Below are 20,667 nucleotides of genomic sequence, written 5' to 3'. Positions count from 1 at the left end.
TAACCGGTATTTGTGCTGAAAATATATGCAATACTTGTATCATATCAATAGCTAGTTTGGCATATTTCAACCGTACCGCCGATACAATACAATATTTAAAATAGTGGTATTTACTACATTATTATTTTATTATTATTGGTAGGAATGGTTCGTTTTCGTGATTCCAAAATAGTACCATTATTTTACATAAAAAGAAAAATTAGTACCATTAATTTTTATTTTATATTTTGTTATTTATTTAATGTGATATATATTAGATTTGAAATCAGAAAATATTTTATTTAATCTCATTTTATTTTATTTCATTTTATTATTATAATTTTTTAAATTTTTATACAAAATATAATAAATAATTTAATTTTTTAAAATTTAAAATAATAATAATAATAAATAATATTTTAACAATATTTTTTTAATTTTTATCTTTTATTTAAAATAATTTCATCGAGAACTTAATAATTTTACATATTTAATAATTTAAAGATATATTTTGCAAAAAATATAAGATGAACGATAACGTTTTTATTCCCAAATTGCTTTGCCTCTCCTTCACAGTAAAACCTCAGCTACCACGAAACCTGCCTCTGCACTTTGGAGAAGACTCGAGAGAGCTATATAAATGCAGTTGCAATTTGGGAGAGAGGATGGGTGCGTAGGTTAAGTACGGATACGTCGTATCAAGCGCAGGATAGCTTCAAACTACTACTCTTTTCCTTTTCTGTGATGCTTGGTGTACTGTGCGCTCGTCCCAAGCCTTGGATCCTTACTTCCCTGTCCTCCTCCTTCGTCCACGGCTCGGCGGCTCACCATCACAACACCGGGCTACGCCAGAGCCCGGGCTTCAATGGCGACCTGAAGCCTCGGCGCCACCACTCCAGTGCTTGTCGGCTCGATGGCTCCTTCGGTGGCGGTGCGGCCTCCATATGGCATGCGATCATGCCGTGCGGAGCCGCCGGGCATCCGAGCGATCTCCTGCTCCGTCGTAAGGCGATGCTCCGGCGTGAGCGGAGGGGGGAGGGGTCGTGGAACGTCGCCTGGGACGCACGCCCCGCCCGCTGGCTTCACCGGCCCGACTCGGCTTGGCTACTTTTCGGCGTCTGCGCCTGCCTTGCGCCGCTGGATTTTTCGTTCGATGACAGTCCCGAGGCTATCGTTGTGGAAGCGAAAATCGAAGCCTGCGATTCCATTGACTCGAACGCTAACAAAAACGATGAAATCGACGGTTTTGATGTAATTTATTCGAACACCAGCAAGACTAATGAGGGCTCTGCTGATTACAGGGTCACAGGTCACTTGCATTCCAGACTATCTACCTTTATATTTGCTTAAATGCTCTTATCTTTTTTGGTTTTTTTTTTTCAAGTAAAAAACGAAAGCATGAAATTCCATGGAATTTTTGATACCGCATTAATATTTTCCTGGTGCTTGTTCAATTCATGTTGATGATATCATTACAGGGGTGCTGGCGGATGGTCGGTGTCTATTTAGAGCATTAGCACATGGGGCTTGCTCGAGGAGTGGGGAAGAAGCTCCCGATGAGAATCGTCAGAGAGAACTTGCTGATGAATTAAGAGCTCAAGTATGACTAAGAAGAACCCTTTTGTTTCGCTGAACATGAAGTGCCCACCATTACATCTAACCCGTTATGGTTTTGTAGGTTGTAGATGAACTTTTAAAGAGGCGGAAGGAAACAGAATGGTAATCTATGTGATAATTTCTGAGTATTCCTTTAATTGGTTCGTGTGCCAACTTGTGATTAATTTTTTCTTGGGGTGATATTTTTAGGTTCATTGAAGGAGATTTTGATGCGTATGTGGAGAGAATTCAACAACCTTATGTATGGGGTGGAGAACCTGAATTGCTGATGGCTTCTCATGTTTTGAAGTGAGTTTTTTAATGTTTTTATTTTTTGGCCAGAAGTGTTTTGAGACTCTTCTGTGGCCAACTTTATTGGTAGTTCAAGCAATCTTCCTACTAGTATCTAAGATTCACTTGCATGTAGTCTAATAATTCGTTGTTTGCAAAACAATTCAGCAGCCTGACTCCTAATTTTGATGGTTGTGGTTCCATTTTTTCACAGTCCATATCAAACACAAAATGTTCATCATTGTGGCAATCCCCCCCTCTCCCAAAACAGAGAACAGATGCACTGTTACATAACCCTTGGGACGGTTGAAATGCTATCATCTCCATTTTAAGCCATTCAATGTTATTTATGATTATATGTAACAATTGTTGGATTAAGAGTTCATAGAATAGAAGAATGCACAACTTGATATTATGTGAACAAGATGGAGTCTCTTTGTCTCAACAAGTGCACCATCATTAAAACAGAGCTTCAACTTCAACTTCATATTTCACTTTCAAGTGGTCTTATCAAGCCCTGCATCTGATTCACTCTATTTTCACTTCAGGACACCAATATCAGTCTTCATGAAAAATAGAAGCTCCAGTCGTTTGGTAAACATAGCAAAGTATGGTGAAGAGTATCGAAAGGAGGAAGACAGCCCCATCAATGTGCTGTTTCATGGGTATGGTCACTACGATCTATTGGAGTCCTTCTCAGAATAAAGAACTAAACATCAAGAAGTTGAGTAATGCTTTTTAGAAGTTTTTCGAATAAAGTGAAAGCAATCTCAAAAAGAGCTTACGTTCCCCAGGAGGAAGTCTTTCAGACGGTCAAGATACCGCATCAAAGTTATATAATGCCCTGCAATAAGCTAACTATTGCATTAGGGCTTGTTCAATTTTGTAGGTACTACATATTTTTTTTTTCCTTGGGAAATTCAAACCCCATTATACACATCAAATTGATGATGTTAATCCTGGTGTTGATGATCCTTTTCTGTTCATGAAAACTGGGTTTCTTTTGTTCTTCCTATGCTTCTTGGGTCCTTTATACTTTGTGTTTGCAAATCCAGTTTTGTGGCAGTAGGTGGAAATGTCTTATCTCCGTCTTGTGAAGTAAAAATTGCAAAGATTTGAGTGGGCAGGCGAATTGTTGACGATGAAGCTGCTTGGCCGAGTCTGCTTTATACACGTGTCTTGAAGGAAATCACACGTCTTTCTTTCTCTTTCTTTCAATGCCGTGCAACACTTTCGACCCCATATTATGCTTTGAAATTGAAATCAGTGTTGGAAAGTCACAATGCCTTTCGTAATCGTCACTTTTGAGTTCTTTGGACTCTTTAGCCACCTAGAAGTTTCCTATGTTGTGGTGCAGATTTTGAGTTGTACTTTCTACTTTTTCCCCATACGTGTATATATTATTTGTCATGTATAGTGATAGTTCCATTTTCTAAGCTCATGTTGAAGAAAAGAAAAGGTTCAAGCTGGCTACTGCAAGGGAGTACCATTTACAAAGATTTTATTTTTTCCTAATTTTCTGACTCAAATATTTTCTATAATTTAATTCAAAGAGATATAGACACAGTTTGTGAGTTTCGCTGTATTTAGGCTCCGTTTGGATATAGAAGTTATCTTATTTCATTTTATCTAATTTTAACTAATAATTTTATTATTATCTATAAATCATCTCAATTCATTTTATTTTATCTTACTATCCAAACAGACGGTATTGCTACGGACAACATATAATATAACAAAAATTTACATACTTTTGTGTTATTTTTCAAACATTGAGTTATAAAATTATAAAAAAGCTTTGCCGTATCAGAATTTCATTCTCTTTATTGATATACTTTTGTGTATGTGTTGATACAATGCGTGGAGATAACTTTTTTATAACAAAAAGACAAAGGACATTAAAATAAAGAGTGGCTCCCAATTTCTTGTGTGAAGGTTTCTTGCACGGTTTCTGAAATAGAAAATAATGCATACACGTACAACATTTTTTTTATAATTTTTATGTACTTATATTTTAAATAAAGAAATATAATGTTTAAAATAATTTATAAAAGTAATATTATTTTCTTATCCTTCGTTAAAATCCAAGGAATGATGTAGGAAAAGTTGTTCATCCACCAATTTTAGTTTAGGAAACTGCAAATCGAGAAACTCCAGAAGTTATCTGCCTATTAGTATTATTTGTAAAAGGAAAAAAAAAAAGGTATCTTCTTAACTCTGTTTAAATGGAAGATATTTTTATAAAATAACTAGTAAAATAATTATGAAAAAAATCATTATTTTACAAACGAAATACTTCTATTTGAAACAAAATAATAACAAAAGAGTTGTATCTATATTGTTATTTTTCTTTTAAGTTTTCCCATCTTGACTTTGCTTTGCATTAATTTCATATTATGGAATTTTAATGAGAAATTATGGAGGATCTAGAACAAAGAGACATCATCAACATGCATGAAAGTAACATATGCGATAGAATGGCTAATAACTCAAGGTGGTAGAGGTAGGTGTCGTGGCATTATAGAACAACACATCTTATGTACATTTGCATTTTTGAGTAACAAAAAATAAAACATGGTCAACCACTTATTAAATGGCAAATTACCAACTATATATAAAGAACTTTAACATATGCCAGGATGGCATGAATCAGCATTAACCGTTTTTTTCGTAAGTCGGTGTAGAGAATACACCGTCCACATAATTGATGTGGCATTATTTGATTTACTAGGTTCAAATTTATAATTTTTTTTTTACAAATTAAATATTACCACATTAGTAGTATGCAATGTGTATATGGCACACTGGCTTATGTTATATTTATTATAAACTGTGATATTAAATCTGTGAGTTTATTGAATATGGGTTATTAGTTATTTATATGAACATCTTCTCAAATAGATGCATTGGTTCAGTGGTAATGGTGTGTTGTTTCAAATGAAAGGGGGTAGGAGTTTGAAACTCCACAAGTGCAATTTGATTTATAATTTTGTGAAGTGTTGGACTTGGACAGACACAATGCTTGGGCCGGCCAAGCCTTGCATGTGGGCCAAATAGGCCAAGCCTTGGGTGTTTGCACATGGGCTGAATAGGCACTTTGATAGGGTGCAATGTTTTAAAAATCAATTTAATTGAAAAGACACTTCTAGAGACTCGAACCAATATCCTCCCTTCTCAAGGGAGGCACCTGTTAACCACTAGGCTAGGCACATGCCCTTTGGTTTTTAAGTGAAATATCATAAGCTTTAAACCAATAACTGTCAGTTGAAAAGTCACAAGTTAATAGTTGTGATCTTTCACATGGTGTCACTTCATTCTCTATAAATAAGGGATGAGACTCACGAATTTTAATTCATTCCATTCTCCCATATCTTTAGTCACTTACGCAATTTTGTAGAGAAACTCTGAAGGAAAAACTTCAGAATTGCTATATACAGTTGGTGACTTTGTTGTATCCTGGAGGGGAATTGCTTGTAACCCGGTAGCAAACTCTTTCGAGTGGAGGCAATTATCACCTTAAAGATAGTGTTCTACACGCCTCAAAGTCACATTTATTTTTTAGATTACTGTATCTGCACAATTTTCTTCAACAGCTTATGAATATAATTTTTCGTGGCTAAATCAAGTCATTCTTTACGAAAGCAAAAGCACAATAATTAAATCCACTTCTTTCTAGTATAGGTTATAATATTTTAGTCCGAGGTTGTTTATATACCACAATCCATTTATATCACAATCTTTAAGTTATGTTAGAAAACTTAATTGTAAAGAATAATTCCGCTGGTTTGCCCGAGAGGTTAAGGGGGAAGACTTAAGATCTTCTGCACATAAGTGCGCATGGGTTCGAACCCCATAGCCAGCATTTTTGTTCTTGTGCACATCTCTCTTAAAACTCAAATATATACTACTAGGGATTATGACATTGTGTTTTTTTAAAGTAATTCTACTCATCATCCTATTATATGGCATTAGATTACAAGTTTATAAATAGTCTCCAATCATCTAATGTCACATAATGAAAAAATAGATGATGAATAGATTTTTTCTTTTTGAAATCCCAATCTTCATCCCCATCTACCTACTATTACAAGCAATAAGCAACCCCATCTAGAATGTATGCATAATCAATCTTATGAGATTATTCTTTGCCAATCAATGTTACACTAAGACTTGTTCGGATAATGAGATAAGACAAGAAATTTATGAATAGTAATAAAATAGTTTATTAATAGCAGTGAAATAGTTTGAGTTAAGATGCTTAATGAGATTTTGAGAAATGGAAGAAAAAAATTTGCATGAAAATATTATACAGTTAAAATATTGTTAGAATATAATTTTTAATATAATTTTTATTTTGAGATTTGAAAAAGTACAAATTATTTTTTATGCTATGTTTGGAAGTTTAGGAAAGTTATAATGATTAAATAATTATTAGATAAAACATTAAACATTTGAAATTGAAAAGTATTTGTGTTTATGGTGTTTTGATATTGAGATAAGATGAGATGAGATGAAATTATCTTGCAATTCAAACAAGGCCAGAGTTGGGGACAAAGGTGCCAACATAACCAACCCCTACAATGAAGAAGGCAATGGATTGGAGAAAGAGGTATATGAACTAGCGGTTCTTCCCTTCAAAGGCAACATCATAGCACCCACAGAAGAAGAGATAGGCATCCCCGCCCCTGCCCCGACGCCATGTTCTGGCAAATGAAACTTGTTTATGTGCGATCAAGATTCAAGATACAGATCATGGAAATCTCATATTGTCAGTTTTCTCAATAGCTGTAGGAATAAAATGTTGGCTTATCATGTCTGGATAAATTTTACCATGCTTGTGGTGAAGATTATTTGACATGGTATCATATGCATGTGACCATTGTAATTCATTCAATTAACTTTTAAGAGATTCTAAACACAAGGAAATAATAATACCTTTCTCCAACCCTACAGCATGGTTTCCTGGGAGCTTTGTCTTCTAGTTTTGTCTTGAGAGTATCTTCCATTTGAGGAACCAAGACTGTTGCCGGAAAAACGACACAATAAAAGACAAATGTGACAAATATATAATATATAAAAAAACAAATGATGTTGACTAACTAATTAACAGAAACACTGGCTAAACTAAGTGGTATGAAATATATATATTAAACCAGAAAACAAATTAAAATGGGATTTATCAACTCACCAGTATTCGGTATGTATTGTATTAGGGTTGCCCATTTGTTGGCAGGTCAGTCTTACCTCCGTAAGGCAACCATATTGAGTACTGATATTGGTCGTGACTGTCTGTTTGAAACAACATCATCTCCATGCACTACTCGATCTTCACACCATGGGAGAGCACAGAGTTCTGACATCGCTCTCTTGTCTTTTAATTTGATAATGGCGTTGATTCTACTGATTTGGGACATTATATAAGATGCCCCATTGTTCTAGTTTTGAAATTAAAGTATTCTATTATATCAAGTCAGTGTGTAGACTACACCGTCCACATCACTTAAATGGTAAGATTTAATCGATAATATTGAAATTTTAAAATTTATCTTTCAAATCAAATTATATTATATAAACATTTTACTAGTTGTGCTTTAAACAATAATTCTCATTTTTTTTTATAATAAGGTATCAAGATTATGGCATATCATCGTTTCATTAATGTAGGGGTATTCTATTCTCATGATAGTAGGTGGCGCATACCATCCATATCAATTAAATAATAAAATTTAATTTATAAAATTTAAAATTTAAAATTTATCTTTTAAATTAAATTATATCATATAAATATTTTATTAAATCTCATTCTAACGACCTCTAAAATAATGTTAAAAGGCCTGACTAAAGATTATTTGGGCTAATTGAGAAAATTTCACGATAATTGCAAAATATAAACAAGAAAATCAGCCCAAGTCCACATTGAATCTATTTGTCTCGCCGGTTGAAGTCGCTTTCTTGCATTGTCCATATCTCTCTCTTTTCTTTTCGTTTCTTTCCTTTTCTTTTTCCGTCTTGGGTGAGGCTTTTATATATTTGAATTTATTTAGGGCAGATTTGGGAATGAGATGAAAATTTTATATTTTGTTTAAGAGTTTAAAATATTGTATTTTAATATTATTATTATATTAAGATTTGAAAAAGGTGAATTGAGATTTAAAAAAGTTGAATTGTTTATTATATTTTATATGGAGATTTGAAAAAAGTATAATGATGAGATGAAATGAGATGAAAATTTTGTATCTCAATCCATCCCCAAACCTGCCCTTAGTATATTTACCATTAATGCAGCCAAATCAATCATTTGACTTTTATGCTTTGTCCATTTCCTTCCCAGATTTAAGAACATGGATGTCTATGTCTATTCAATGACCCATAAATTCAAAAGGCGGATATTTTCTTTATATCTATGATTACTTGGAATCTCCACTGTGTATATAGGGGCTTAGAAGTTAGAACACCCAGTGACTGCCCGAGCACTGAAAAGAGGTCGAGGGGAAGATAGGATCCATCAAATATCCAGCCAACCCATTACTATTATTGTTTTCAATCACCTCGCTTGCTGTGGGAGAGGAAAGGAAAGTGATCATGGCAGCTTTGAGTCCAAACTCCACCGTTAATGCAACCACAGTAGTCAAGGAAAGTGAAGTTCTTGACCCTCCAAAACAGCTCGATGCTGGAGCTTTGTTCGTCCTCAAATCCAGAGGTAATTAGAAACTCTCTTTTTTTTTTTTCCCCTTTAAATATTGCAGTTTCAATTCCCATCAATATGTTTCTGATCCCATCATTTCAGATGCTGTAGCAGTACTTCACCACCACTATAGGAAAACTTCTTGCCTGAGGATATTAATTTTCATGTTGTAATAGTGGGCAAATGACTGAGGGCAACTTTTCCTCTTTCTTTTAGCTATGTAATATGATTGTAAGAAAGATAGAAGAATGGACAAATGTACGGTTCGAGTACAATATGTACGAAAGAACCGATTTATGTACATTATGGAAAGAAAGAGCTAGCGCACATAATCATGCTAAACAAGTTCTTGACTACTTGAGTTGAGTTAAGGGTTGAATCAGTGAGCTGATCTTCCTGTTGTTCTGGCATGGAGCAAAGGAATGCTTAATTTCAAGCTTCATGTTGTAATTAATGTTCAAAATATTGCTGGTGTTTAGTTGTATATTCTGCCTCTCTCTCTCTCTCTCTCTCAGAGGTTTTTTGAGGTATTTTCAGGCTCATGGCTGCACTGTGGATACCATTTGTCCACATCCATTGTGGCTCCGTCGCTTCTGAGTCTTCCCTATGCGCTGGCCTTGTTAGGCTGGGTTGCAGGAGTTCTGTGCCTCATCCTTTTAGGTTTGGTGACTTTCTATTCCTATAATCTTCTATCTATGGTTTTGGATCATCATGCACAACTCGGTCAGCGCCAGCTTCGGTTTCGGGATATGGCAAGAGATATTCTAGGTGAGTAATCCATCCCTTCACTCATGCCATTTCTTTTTTCTTTTTTCTTTTTTCTTTTTTCTATCATAAATTGTGTACGAACTATTTTCATGTTCTGAGATTTTAATCATAGGAATTAAGAAAAAAGTAAACCCTTGAGGTCTCAGGGAAGAGATATTTGATTTGAAACAGAGTTGATGCTTTAATGGGGATGATTCCTTCCTCTTTCTTCTTCTTCTTCTTCTTCTTCTTCTTCTTCTTCCCCTTTTAAGGGGATGAAAGTAGATCAAATGAACTGCACTTCTGCAACTGAATGATAACATGTCCGAGGTAAATGCATTGGCAGGACCGAGTTGGGGCAAATATGTGGTAGGCCCACTTCAAATTGTGATCTGCTATGCCGCAGTTGTTGCTGGTGCTCTTCTAGGAGGACAAAGCCTCAAGGTTAGTTGTGTTCTAAGTAATTTGAGATACTTTCCAATCCGATGTGACAATAGTCTTTCAAACTTGTTTTGGAAAATAACAGCCCCCTTGATGGATCAATAAGAAACAGGGGGAAAAAGAACATCTACAATCAAAATTCTCCGGACTATGATCTTCGCTATAAAAAAGATGCATCACAGTGAAGCTTTCAAAGAACAGATTCCACAATGGCATGTACAGAAAGCTGTGCTTTTTCTTGTTCACTACTAATTGGTTAATTTTTCATTTTGTCAGTTCATTTACTTGCTCTCAGTTCCAAATGGGACAATGAAACTTTACCAATTTATCATCATTTTTGGAGTCTTGCTGCTGATCTTGGCCCAAATTCCATCCTTCCACTCCCTGAGGCATATCAATCTTGTCTCCCTTACCCTTTGTCTTGCTTACAGCGCTGGCGTTACAGTCGGTTCTGTATATATCGGTAGGACTTCAAAAACACAAATCCATGAAATTATGAAAAGCATTTCTTTGTAGGTATGTATCTATGTCACATACAAACAAACACTTCATTTTCAGGATACTCCAAGAATGGTGATATCAGGGACTATTCTGTGAATGGCTCTGCAGAAAATCGTGTTTTTGGGGCAGTTAATGCTGTCTCAATTATTGCTACCACATATGCCTGTGGAATTATCCCTGAAATACAGGTATGGTTGAGAGCCACTGCTTTCATTCTTGTCCATGTTTTAGCATCTAACTACAAAATATTGTATTGGATTTCTTCCGTGTGCAGGCAACTATAGCTCCTCCAGTGCAGGGCAAGATGTTCAAAGGTTTATGCGTTTGTTACGCTGTTATAGCCTCGACATTTTTTAGCGTTGCAATCTCTGGGTATTGGGCATTCGGTAATCATGCTCTGGAGAGTAGTACAGTTATTTCAAATTTAATGGGCAAGGAAAAGCCTTTGCTGCCAACTTGGTTTCTCTTGATCATCAATGTTTTCACTCTTCTGCAAATAGCAGCCGTCACGGTGGTAAGTCTGAACTCACGACTATTTAATCTAACAATTACCAAACATATGAAGCAAGCCCTACAACATTTGAAGCTATCTTTTCGGGACCTTTTGACACTTCTTGAATATATTACTGAGTAACATTAGATACAATCATGAGTTATATAAGCGTCGTGTACTCTTTTTGAAAAGAGTAAGGTTCATCATAAAAAAAATAATTTTTTCATATAAATCCTATATTTACTTATTTTTTTAAAAATGAATGCACGGCGTTGCACATTCCATAACTGTAAATATCATTTCTCATGTACTACGTGTTACCCAACAGGTTTACTTGCAACCAACAAATGAAGTACTTGAGAAGAAGTTTGCAGACCCGACAATGGACCAATTCTCCATTCGTAACGTTGTACCAAGGTTTATTCTCCGGTCCTTATCAGTGATCGTAGCAACAGTTTTTGCGGCAATGCTGCCTTTCTTCGGAGACATCATGGCTATCATGGGGGCATTTGGATTCATTCCTCTGGATTTTATTTTCCCAATGGTTGTATACAACGTGACTTTCAAGCCCTCGAAGCGAGGCCTGGTGGTTTGGGGGAACACATTGATAGCAGTAGTTTCAGGAGTGTTATCTGCAATAGGTGCAATAGCATCAGTTCGACAAACAGTTCTTGATGCCAATGAATATCGTTTGTTTGCTAACATATGATAGATAATATAGTATATGAAGTAGAGCAAATGCTATAACTTGGAAGAGCTGAGGATGTCTATTCTGATACCATAATATTAATTATTTAAGAAATTTAAAGCCAACAGAAAGATGTAGATTGATTTTATTATTTAATTTATATCTTAATAGCAAGAAAATTTATATAGTTGTACAACTTTTTTTTTTTTAATAATTTTTAAACAGTTCTTCAATAAATTTTTAACTTTTTTTATTATTTAATTTAAATTCATTAAAATAAAACAAAATTTACATAAGTTTTTAAAAGAAATAATGTTTTTATTAAAATAATTATATAATAATTGTGTTGTTTCTAAAGAACTAGGGCTTGTTTGGAAAATTAGATGATCTCATCTCATCTCAAAACTTTTCAAAATTGTTTTTTCAAATATCACTTAAATACAAACACTTTTCAATTTTTAATTTTTAATTATTTTCATATAATCATTATTTAATCATTGCAACTTTTTCAAAATGCAAAAAAAAAAAAAAAAAAAAAACAATAGAACGTTTTCAAATTTCAAAACCAAAATTATATTAAAAAGTTATATTATAACAATATTTTAATTTTATAATACTTTTATTCAACTTTTTCTCTCTCATTTTCCAAAATTCAATAAAACATTATAACTCAAATTATTTCACATTTATTCACAAACAATTTTATTATTATTTATAGAATTCTCGTCTCATCTCACTTTCAAAATAAACCCCTAGGCCTAATTTGGATAGTAAGAGCCTTCCAACACCATATGATCTTATCTCTTCTCATCTCATCTCATCTCATCTCATCTCATCTTAATATCCAACACCATAAATACAAACACTTTTCTATTTTAAATATTCAATTTTTTCATCTAATCATTACAATTTTTTCAAATTTCTAAATAAAAAATAATTAACTTTTTCAAATCTTAAAACAAAAATAATATTATAACAATATTATAGCTTTATAATATTTTTATTCAACTTTTTCTCTCTCATTTTCTAAAACTCCATTAAAAAAAAAATAATCTTAGCTCAAATAATTTTACTATTATTCACAAACTATTTCACTTTTATTCATTTCATCGCATCTCTCTATCAAAATCAGGCTTTAGACACAGTTGCATCAAACTGACCACGGTCAAAATAAAGGAAACACAAAGAAAAGTATTCAAATTTAAATCATTCATGAAAGATGGCTTTAAAGCCGTGTACGCAACATTTAACAAGCTGAGATACAATTCCCCGGATGATGTCTATCTTGGTAACTTGACAAAATAGCCTGACTGTTTGGTCAGAATACATCAAACAATCTCGAGAAATAAACAACATGGATATAGCATAGCATGTAACATAGTAACACACACGTGCGTCAGACTAATCTAATGTTTTGTCCTGTACTCAAATTAATCATTAGATTAATATAAATGAATATTTGTTCAAAAATTAATTAACTTATATAACTCTTTTACAATTCTGAATTTTATTTTTTTAATAATATAACATTTTACATTTACTAATTGTCAAGAAAAATGACATTTACAATCTTAGAATATATAAGCTTCGTGCGCCCTTTTAATAAAAGTGAATAAATTTGATATCTATATAAAAAAAATTTTTTAATAGTAGATTTTACTTTTTTTCAAATAGAGTATGCGAGATTTATACAGTCTAACTGTTTATGACTGTATCTAGTATTGCTCAATTATCAAATAAGTTATAAAAAAGTTATAAAAGAACTATAAGTACTCGTTTGGTTTTACAGATGAGATGAGATGAGTTGAAATTAAAGTTAAATGTTGAATAAAATATTGTTAGAATATATTTTCTTAATATTATTTTTGTTTTGTGATTTGAAAAAATTGAATTGATTTTTTTTCTTTTTTTTTTGTGAGAATTTAAGAAAATTGTAATGATTAGATGAGTTAAGAGGAATTATGAAAACACAAGAGAAAAATTTTTATAGAAAAATTTTATTATTAGATTGGTGTATAAATTACAGTTAATAAAGTGTTTATATAATATAACTTAATTTAAAAAGTAAATTCCAAAATTATAAAATGTGCCTGTATCTTTTTTGAAAGATAGATACCGATTCGAATGTCGGACCAAGGATGAAAAAATAATAATAAACTTTTATTTGTATTATTGACCCGGACCGACTTGTTGGACCGTCCGTAAAGTTGGCCCGGCTGACTCATTGTTATCTGAGTATGGAGGTCTAACCTGTAAAACGACACATTTCCGCGTGATTGCCATTAATGATGGTGACGGGTGTCCCCCAACTTGTGAGGTTTTGCAAGTGTGCCCTTAGATTTAATTCTATTTGTACGTGTGTCTGCTGAAATCAAGAATTTCCTCTTAATGGCTCCCATTTCGCTGATATTAATATGAGTAATGTTAGAGAGAAGTTATTGTAGTAGTGCATACTTTGCACTCATTGCATGGCTGCTTCTAGTTGATTGTTCTCAATACTCACTTGGGGAGATGTGTGGTCTAGATGATGCCACATCATATGTACAAAATAGATGCTCTCAATAGTGACTTCTATCTATATTTATTCTATTAATATACTTAACAAAACAAATCTAGAAAAAGTTACAGATTTGAACGGCATAAATTAAAGACAATTTGAAAAATAAAACATTAATAAAGCTTATTACCTTAAAAAGGAAATATATTCATGTATGTAAATTTATCTTTTTGACACAAAATATAATTATTACACTATTTTTCTATTTGCAAGTCGATGTGAACTGTACTGTTGAAATGATAATATTTTATTTATAAAAAAAATTTCAAATTAAATATTTTCATATTAACAATATGGCACACATTCATATTCATGCATTCATATTTATAAGTGTGAATATGTGTATAGAGTTTATAAATATGAACAAAAGTGAGCTTTGTTTCCATATCTTTGGCTAGTAATTTATAATCTCTAACCTTGTTTGTCTTTGTAGGAAACTAGGCATTACGCCCTTGTAGTGTTTAAGTCCCTTTGTTTTTGTCTTCTTGATTCATGTGTATAAAATGCTTCCAAATGTGATTATACCTACTAGAGTGAGCTTTGTTTAAGAAATTAAATTGTTATAAATTCATAGGGTGCAACCTAGTGATCAAATGGTAGCTTTGAATGAAATATAAATTTAGATATGATGAGTTTAATTTCGTATCGGGATTTTGTCTGAATGACTTAAAATATAAGATTTTGAGTGATAAAATTATGTATACGACATTTACATTTTAATCATATAAGTTTTATGTCTAAGAATGAATATAAATCATTTTTACACGATATGTGAATAAATTTGTATTTTACTAAAATATCATCGATAATTGCCTTTGATTTTGAAAAACATAAGATTTTTTTCTGGTAAATTTTTTTTTTTTTTTTCCAATAAGAACAAGAAAGAAAATAACCAGGATACAAAGAAAACAAAAAACAAAAAGTGGGACATATTGGCATATAAAGAAACGTAGGAGGGTCCGAAATGCAAAACGAGCACTAAAAAATTACCTGTCTATCTTTATTTTCACTCGTTCTCGCTTTTCTTTTTCAGTTTCGACAATTCTTGCTTTTCTCCGTGTGGCTCTAGTTCCCAGTGCACCTCCGTAACGTTCTTTCTCGCTCTCTCTGGCTTACCCAGCTTTGCTTCGGAATTTGGACAGCGGTCGGTGAGTTCTTCTCTATTTCCTTTTTTGTTTTCTTTTGAATATACCATTTTGCTTTTATTTGCTTCGTGGTGTTGTGTAAATCTAAGAGATAGTATGGTTTAGATTTTGGGTTTGTAAATTTGTTCGATTAAGCAGCTTAACTGTTGAAGTAAAAGCACAAAGTTTTTGTGCAGAGTAAAAGGTTGCGAATTTCCATCTCTGGATGAACTTTGTTTGAGATTTTGATTCGGCTGTGAATTATAGGTTCATGTCATTTTCGCTTTCTTGTTTCGGCATTTATTGTGGTGAGCTTGTTTCCGCTAAATATTATGTTATTGTGAGAAAATTGTTGAAAAGAAGGAAAAAATAAAGAAGCGACGCTTCGATTTCATGCTTCATGCCAACCCCACCAAAAAAAATAATACTTTAATTTAATTCAGTTAAAGAGTTGGGATAAAACGAGTTTTATATTTGATATCTGTACCGAACCCTCGACTTGTGCCTTACTACATTCATTTAGAGCCAGGGAGGGTTTGTTAAAAGAATTAGATAATTTCAAAGAGTATCTGATTTTCTAAGTTTTTGGTACAAGAAGTTGATCTCTTATTTTATCAGTCGTTGGTTGTGATTTGTTTGATATTTACTGTAGGATCGAAATATATGATGGTGAGTTTGGTATAGAGATATTGTCTCAGATTTTCTGGGGTAAGAGATGGTTGCAGAGCCGTGGTTTCGCAGTCTGTGGAAGACTCCACGAAAGCATGAGGCCGGTCCTGGGAAAGTGTTGATTGGGGTGTTAGCATTTGAAGTTGTAAGCTTGATGTCCAAGGTGATTCATCTATGGCAGTCTCTAAGTGACAGGCAAATTTCTAGGTTGAGAGAAGAGATCACGAATTCAGTTGGTATAAAGAAGCTTGTCTCAGATAATGAGGATGTCATTGTTGCTTTGATATGTGCTGAGATGTTTGAGAATTTGGGACATGTGGCAAAATCTGTGGCCAGGCTTGGGGCAAAGTGCAATGATCCTAGTTTGAAGAGTTTTGAGAATGCTTTTAGTGATTCAATCAAAATCGGTATTGACCCATATGGGTGGGGATTTACATGGAGAAAGATGGAAAATAAAGTCAAGAAGATGGAAAGATTCATTGCAGCCAATGCAAACTTGTATCAGGAGATGGAAATTCTTTCAGATCTAGAACTGACTCTGAGGAGAATGAAGGGTAATGATGAATATGATGGTGTAAGTTTGCTTGAATATCAAAAAAAGGTTTCGTGTAAGCAGCAGGAGGTGAAAAACCTCCAACGGATCTCACTGTGGAGCAGGTCTTATGATTACACAGTTCGTCTGTTGGCAGGATCTCTGATGACAATATCAAGTAGGATGAAACATGTCTTTGGAATTCAACAGATGGTAGATGCTGATATCAGAGATTCAAGAGAGATGAATTCTGATTATATGCCTCGCAGCCACTCAGTTTCTGCTTTGTTGCAAACTTCGGATTATCCATCCAAGAATGGTCTTGATAAATTTGCTTCAGGTCCCCTTGGGGGTTTTATTGCTAAATCAGGACCAATTTCGAGAAAAAGTAATCCTAATAATTTCTATTCAGGTCCTATTGGTGGCTCAACCACAAAATCAGGCCCTATTTCTGGAAAGAATAAAAATTTCAACTTCTTTTCAGGCTCTCTTTCAAGGGTAATGACAAAATCTGGACCAATTTCTGGATCGGAGGAAATTAGGCAGAAGAAGTGGCAGAACCATGGCCAGTCACCTGGGATTAATGGGAAAAAGCCACCTTTGAAACCCAACCGACTTACCCAAGTTGGGCCTTTTAAAGGATGCATGCTGGCTGGAAATAATTCTCCTGTTGCCAATTGTTATTTAAGTCTGGAAGTTGTTCGTTCTGGGAATCTCAATCGAGCCAAAGATGTCAATGCGGACCTCCTTGCTCCTGGAAAAAATGATCATTCTAATATATCAATCTTCAAATCCAGGCGCAAGTTGTTGGATGCTCCACCTGAAACCCTTGGTGGTGCTGCTTTAGCGCTGCACTATGCAAATGTCATTATCGTAATCGAGAAACTTGTGGCGTCTCCTCACTTGATTGGTCTTGATGCAAGAGATGATTTATACAATATGTTACCCATGAGTGTGAGAGCCACGCTTCGGGAAAAGCTAAAACCATTCACCAAGAGCCTGGCTTCATCTGTTTATGATACAGTTCTTGCAGGAGAGTGGAGCGAGGCAATGGCAGGGATATTAGAATGGTTGGCACCACTTGCTCATAACATGATAAGATGGCAGTCTGAGAGGAGTTTTGAGCAGCAGAGCCTGATTTCCCGGACAAACGTTGTTTTGGTGCAAACCCTTTATTTTGCAAATCAAGAGAAGACAGAAGCAACAATCACTGAGCTTCTTGTTGGTCTGAATTACGTCTGGAGATTTGGTAGAGAACTCAATGCAAAAGCTTTAATGGAGTGTGCTGGCAGTAGAATAAATGGCGAATACTTGGATGTGGATAAGTGACATAATTTCAGCTCATGGCAATTACCAACTGAAACAACTGTAGGCCCCTTTCAACTGACTGGCCTCGGGAATACGGCTGGAACCGACTCGTTGGTTCTTTAGGCTTCTCAATTCTTCTTGAAAAACATTAATCATGTGCTTGGTGCGGAAGAGAGAAAACACCACCTACCGTATACATGCATCAATACCGAAATTCTTAGTGCGTACAAGGTATTTGTTTGAGCATGCAAATATTCTTTCCTTTTTAGCTGAGAATTCTAGTAGAGTACAATTTGTTATTGGTCAAGCTTGAATGGTGTATTTATTAGCAGTACCTGTTGTTTGTAGTAATTGTACGAGTACATATAAAGTAGAAAAATCTCTTCTGGTACTGTTTCATTTTGAGTGGCGATATGTCTTTGATGTAATGATGGTAAGCTATAGTCTTTATCCCACATTGCAAATGAAGGGTATTTGCGCATTATCAGATTCTAATTTTGGCTTACAGATCTTATATTGTCATGACTGTTATGTAGAAAGACCGTTGTAAATTTTTTCCAAAGCCTCTCTTAGGCTCTTAAGGTATTTATTGTTCTTAGTTGCAAGCTGTCTCAACTATCATAAGAAACTCAGGCTTGCAATGTGTCCAGCACAGCCAATACGTACCTACAGATTCTTTTTATACATGATTTGTCATAATTTTCATGTTCAGCATTAGTGAGGAATCTTTCCTCTTGAAAACAAGAGAATTCAAATTGCATGATTAAAAAAAAACACCTTGTCTGCAATTATTATTGTCCTGAGTTTTAGCCACTTGAATACTAGGCAAAAGAAACGATACGATTATTACTTCTGATGTTGGTATTACCCATCCAGATGTGACCGTAAGAGAAGTGCTACAAATATAAATGAATTATACAAAAGTAAAATTACAAACTGATGTGAATTCATGTGATCCGTTAGATCTAGGAGTAAAAAAAGGAAAAGGTAAACCAGACCGAACTGCTAGATTTGGTCTGGTATCGAGTTTGGTTCGGTTCAGTATCGGTTTTATTTTTCTCAAAATTGATCAAAATCGGTTCGGTTCCAGTTTTCTTTTTTCTAACACTAGATTGGACCGGTTTATATATATATTTTAATTTTTTATATTATATAACTAATTGTTATATTATATCATAATTGATAATCATCTACGCTTTGCATTATATATATTAATTATGTGCTAAAATACTAGAAGCAGACTAGGTAAAAATGTTAATGTGTAAGCTGGTACAAAATTTTGAAAACAAAATATAATTAACATGGCATAATGAAATTATATGAGTATCATAAAAAATAGCATTCATCCGCGATAGTGGCCGAAAAGGATTTCGACAATTGATAGGACATGTAGTCTTCACAAAAATGGCTTATTAGGCAGAGAAGATTGTATAAAGTAAATTTTTTTTTTCCTTTTCTACTTTTTTTTTATTTCAAACTTTTGAGTTATGTTTTTATAAGATTATGAATGATGTACAACAAGTAAACTCAAGTCGTGTTTGAAGAAAATTAGATCATACTTCACTCCTAAAGTCTAACTATATACGTACGAATTTAATTTGTTTACACATCCTTAAAAATCTCAACAGTTTCCAAAAGATTTCTTAGATATCGATGGGTTATAGAAAATAAGTTTTAGTATTACTACTACTATTTTTCAAGTCAATAGACATCTTCGCGTCCACTGCCTACTTAATTAATTAGTGTACGACCTTTCAAATTTAATATCTTGACCATCAACGTACGTAATGACTTTTCTTTCGTTTTGGATTAGATTGATAATCTCAATCCACATTATTGGTGGAGGTCCTCTCGATTGTGAAGTTTTTTTCTTTAATCATCTAACAGGCGGGTCTCACATTTATAAATTGAGCATGGACACTACAATATATCCATACGAGCTGGCAACGATATTATGTACTTTGAAAATATATAATTAATTTTCTATATTATTGAAAAATGAGTTTTAGATAAATGTCTTAGTTTTTGGAATATCTTTTTATTTTTTGTCAATGAAAAAAATTATATATTTTTTTAAACGGGAACCAAAGCAGTCCCAATCCTTTTTTTTTTTCCACCTGAATATATATGCAATGCTGAAATCTGGCTGATGTAAATATTGCAAGTGTTAGACCGCATAATCAACGTCCCATAGAAGACGGGTTTGATCACTATATATGAGAAGACAAGCCCCTTGACATTGAAAGAGATAATAACAACTAATGAGTCTTTGTCTGATCACTTTTATATTATATATAATTCTTATATTATTTATATATATATTATATGTTACATTTTTAATTAATATAACATGAAATTGTAGTCTTATTATTCAAGTCTATTAATCTTATAACATAAAATTAATATACTAGTATAATTAGACTAATTATACTATTTTAATTTTATTATTCATGTTTATTAATCTCATTAATAAGTTAGACACTACTTATATTATACTATTATAATTGAACATTAAAGAATTAGTACTTGTTAATAATAAATACTAAATTCTTACAATTAAGTTTAGTATTAACAAAATTATAATATTAAACATATATAGCTTCACACGTGTAAATGGTAAACCGAAAAACCACAACCAAATTCGAAAAAACCAAAAGTTCCAGTTTTGGTGATAAATCAATCCGTATTGGTTCTTAAATTTCTAAAACTAGTATATACCGGTTCGGTTCTAAAATTTCTCCAAAACTGGACGAATCGGACCGGTTACACCCCTAGTCAGATTTATTCTACGATAAAAATAAATTTACAATATGACGTAATACATAAAAATCATGTCATTTTATAGATTTACTTTTGTAATTAAAATATTTCTCTTAAAGCCACATCCTGACCACAATCCTATCTAGAACATACTAATACTAAGTCGACGGACATTGACATTTTTAATCCATAAAGATTGAAACCATGATTTCCCATTCTTTGAATCTCATGATATTGAACTTCTTATTACTTAGTAGCATCATCCTTGGTGGTGGTGAATTTGTGTGGTTTATTAA

The 20,667-nt window shown here is 33.5% G+C and overlaps 3 protein-coding genes and 1 non-coding gene across 5 annotated transcripts; all 4 read left to right on the top strand.

The window, feature by feature from the left end:
- The first annotated feature begins 484 nt into the window (after positions 1 to 484).
- On the top strand, positions 485 to 2,881 carry LOC121241317. The gene is made up of 5 exons (XM_041139042.1): positions 485 to 1,288; positions 1,458 to 1,579; positions 1,658 to 1,698; positions 1,786 to 1,884; positions 2,415 to 2,881. Exons 1-5 carry the CDS (start codon positions 724 to 726, stop codon positions 2,569 to 2,571), a joined length of 984 nt encoding a protein of 327 aa, XP_040994976.1. The 5' UTR covers positions 485 to 723; the 3' UTR covers positions 2,572 to 2,881.
- A 2,764-nt stretch (positions 2,882 to 5,645) lies between these two features.
- On the top strand, positions 5,646 to 5,728 carry TRNAL-UAA. Its single transcript has one exon. It is a non-coding gene; the product is annotated as a tRNA-Leu (tRNA).
- Positions 5,729 to 8,256: 2,528 nt separating this feature from the next.
- LOC121241586 (GABA transporter 1-like) lies at positions 8,257 to 11,531 on the top strand. Its single transcript, XM_041139415.1, has 7 exons — positions 8,257 to 8,566; positions 9,089 to 9,319; positions 9,645 to 9,742; positions 10,016 to 10,202; positions 10,298 to 10,428; positions 10,515 to 10,754; positions 11,062 to 11,531. Exons 1-7 carry the CDS (start codon positions 8,449 to 8,451, stop codon positions 11,440 to 11,442), a joined length of 1,386 nt encoding a protein of 461 aa, XP_040995349.1. The 5' UTR covers positions 8,257 to 8,448; the 3' UTR covers positions 11,443 to 11,531.
- A 3,428-nt stretch (positions 11,532 to 14,959) lies between these two features.
- LOC121241130 (protein PSK SIMULATOR 1) lies at positions 14,960 to 18,095 on the top strand. 2 transcript variants are annotated; one of them, XM_041138752.1, is made up of 2 exons: positions 14,960 to 15,126; positions 15,755 to 18,095. In XM_041138752.1, exon 2 carries the CDS (start codon positions 15,818 to 15,820, stop codon positions 17,630 to 17,632), a length of 1,815 nt encoding a protein of 604 aa, XP_040994686.1. In that variant the 5' UTR covers positions 14,960 to 15,126; positions 15,755 to 15,817; the 3' UTR covers positions 17,633 to 18,095. The 2 variants fall into 2 exon arrangements, with proteins under 2 accessions (XP_040994686.1, XP_040994687.1); XM_041138753.1 differs by having other exon boundaries at positions 14,961 to 15,122.
- Positions 18,096 to 20,667: the final 2,572 nt, after the last annotated feature.

Source organism: Juglans microcarpa x Juglans regia, chromosome 7S (assembly GCF_004785595.1).
Source record: "Juglans microcarpa x Juglans regia isolate MS1-56 chromosome 7S, Jm3101_v1.0, whole genome shotgun sequence".
NCBI classification, from domain to species: domain Eukaryota; kingdom Viridiplantae; phylum Streptophyta; class Magnoliopsida; order Fagales; family Juglandaceae; genus Juglans; species Juglans microcarpa x Juglans regia.
The sequence above is the reverse complement of the archived record's forward strand: the minus strand, read 5'-3'. Positions and strand labels throughout refer to the sequence as shown.

Bases quoted from the DNA above. Each gene is read 5' to 3' on its own strand.
- LOC121241130 (XM_041138752.1), top strand. From the start codon at position 15,818: ATGGTTGCAGAGCCGTGGTTTCGCAGTCTGTGGAAGACTCCACGAAAG.
- LOC121241317 (XM_041139042.1), top strand. From the start codon at position 724: ATGCTTGGTGTACTGTGCGCTCGTCCCAAGCCTTGGATCCTTACTTCC. The intron at 1,289-1,457 runs GTCACTTGCATT...ATATCATTACAG, and splicing joins TGCTGATTACAGGGTCACAG to GGGTGCTGGCGGATGGTCGG. The intron at 1,580-1,657 runs GTATGACTAAGA...ATGGTTTTGTAG, and splicing joins CTGATGAATTAAGAGCTCAA to GTTGTAGATGAACTTTTAAA.
- LOC121241586 (XM_041139415.1), top strand. From the start codon at position 8,449: ATGGCAGCTTTGAGTCCAAACTCCACCGTTAATGCAACCACAGTAGTC. The intron at 9,320-9,644 runs GTGAGTAATCCA...ATGCATTGGCAG, and splicing joins TATGGCAAGAGATATTCTAG to GACCGAGTTGGGGCAAATAT. The intron at 10,429-10,514 runs GTATGGTTGAGA...TTCCGTGTGCAG, and splicing joins GAATTATCCCTGAAATACAG to GCAACTATAGCTCCTCCAGT.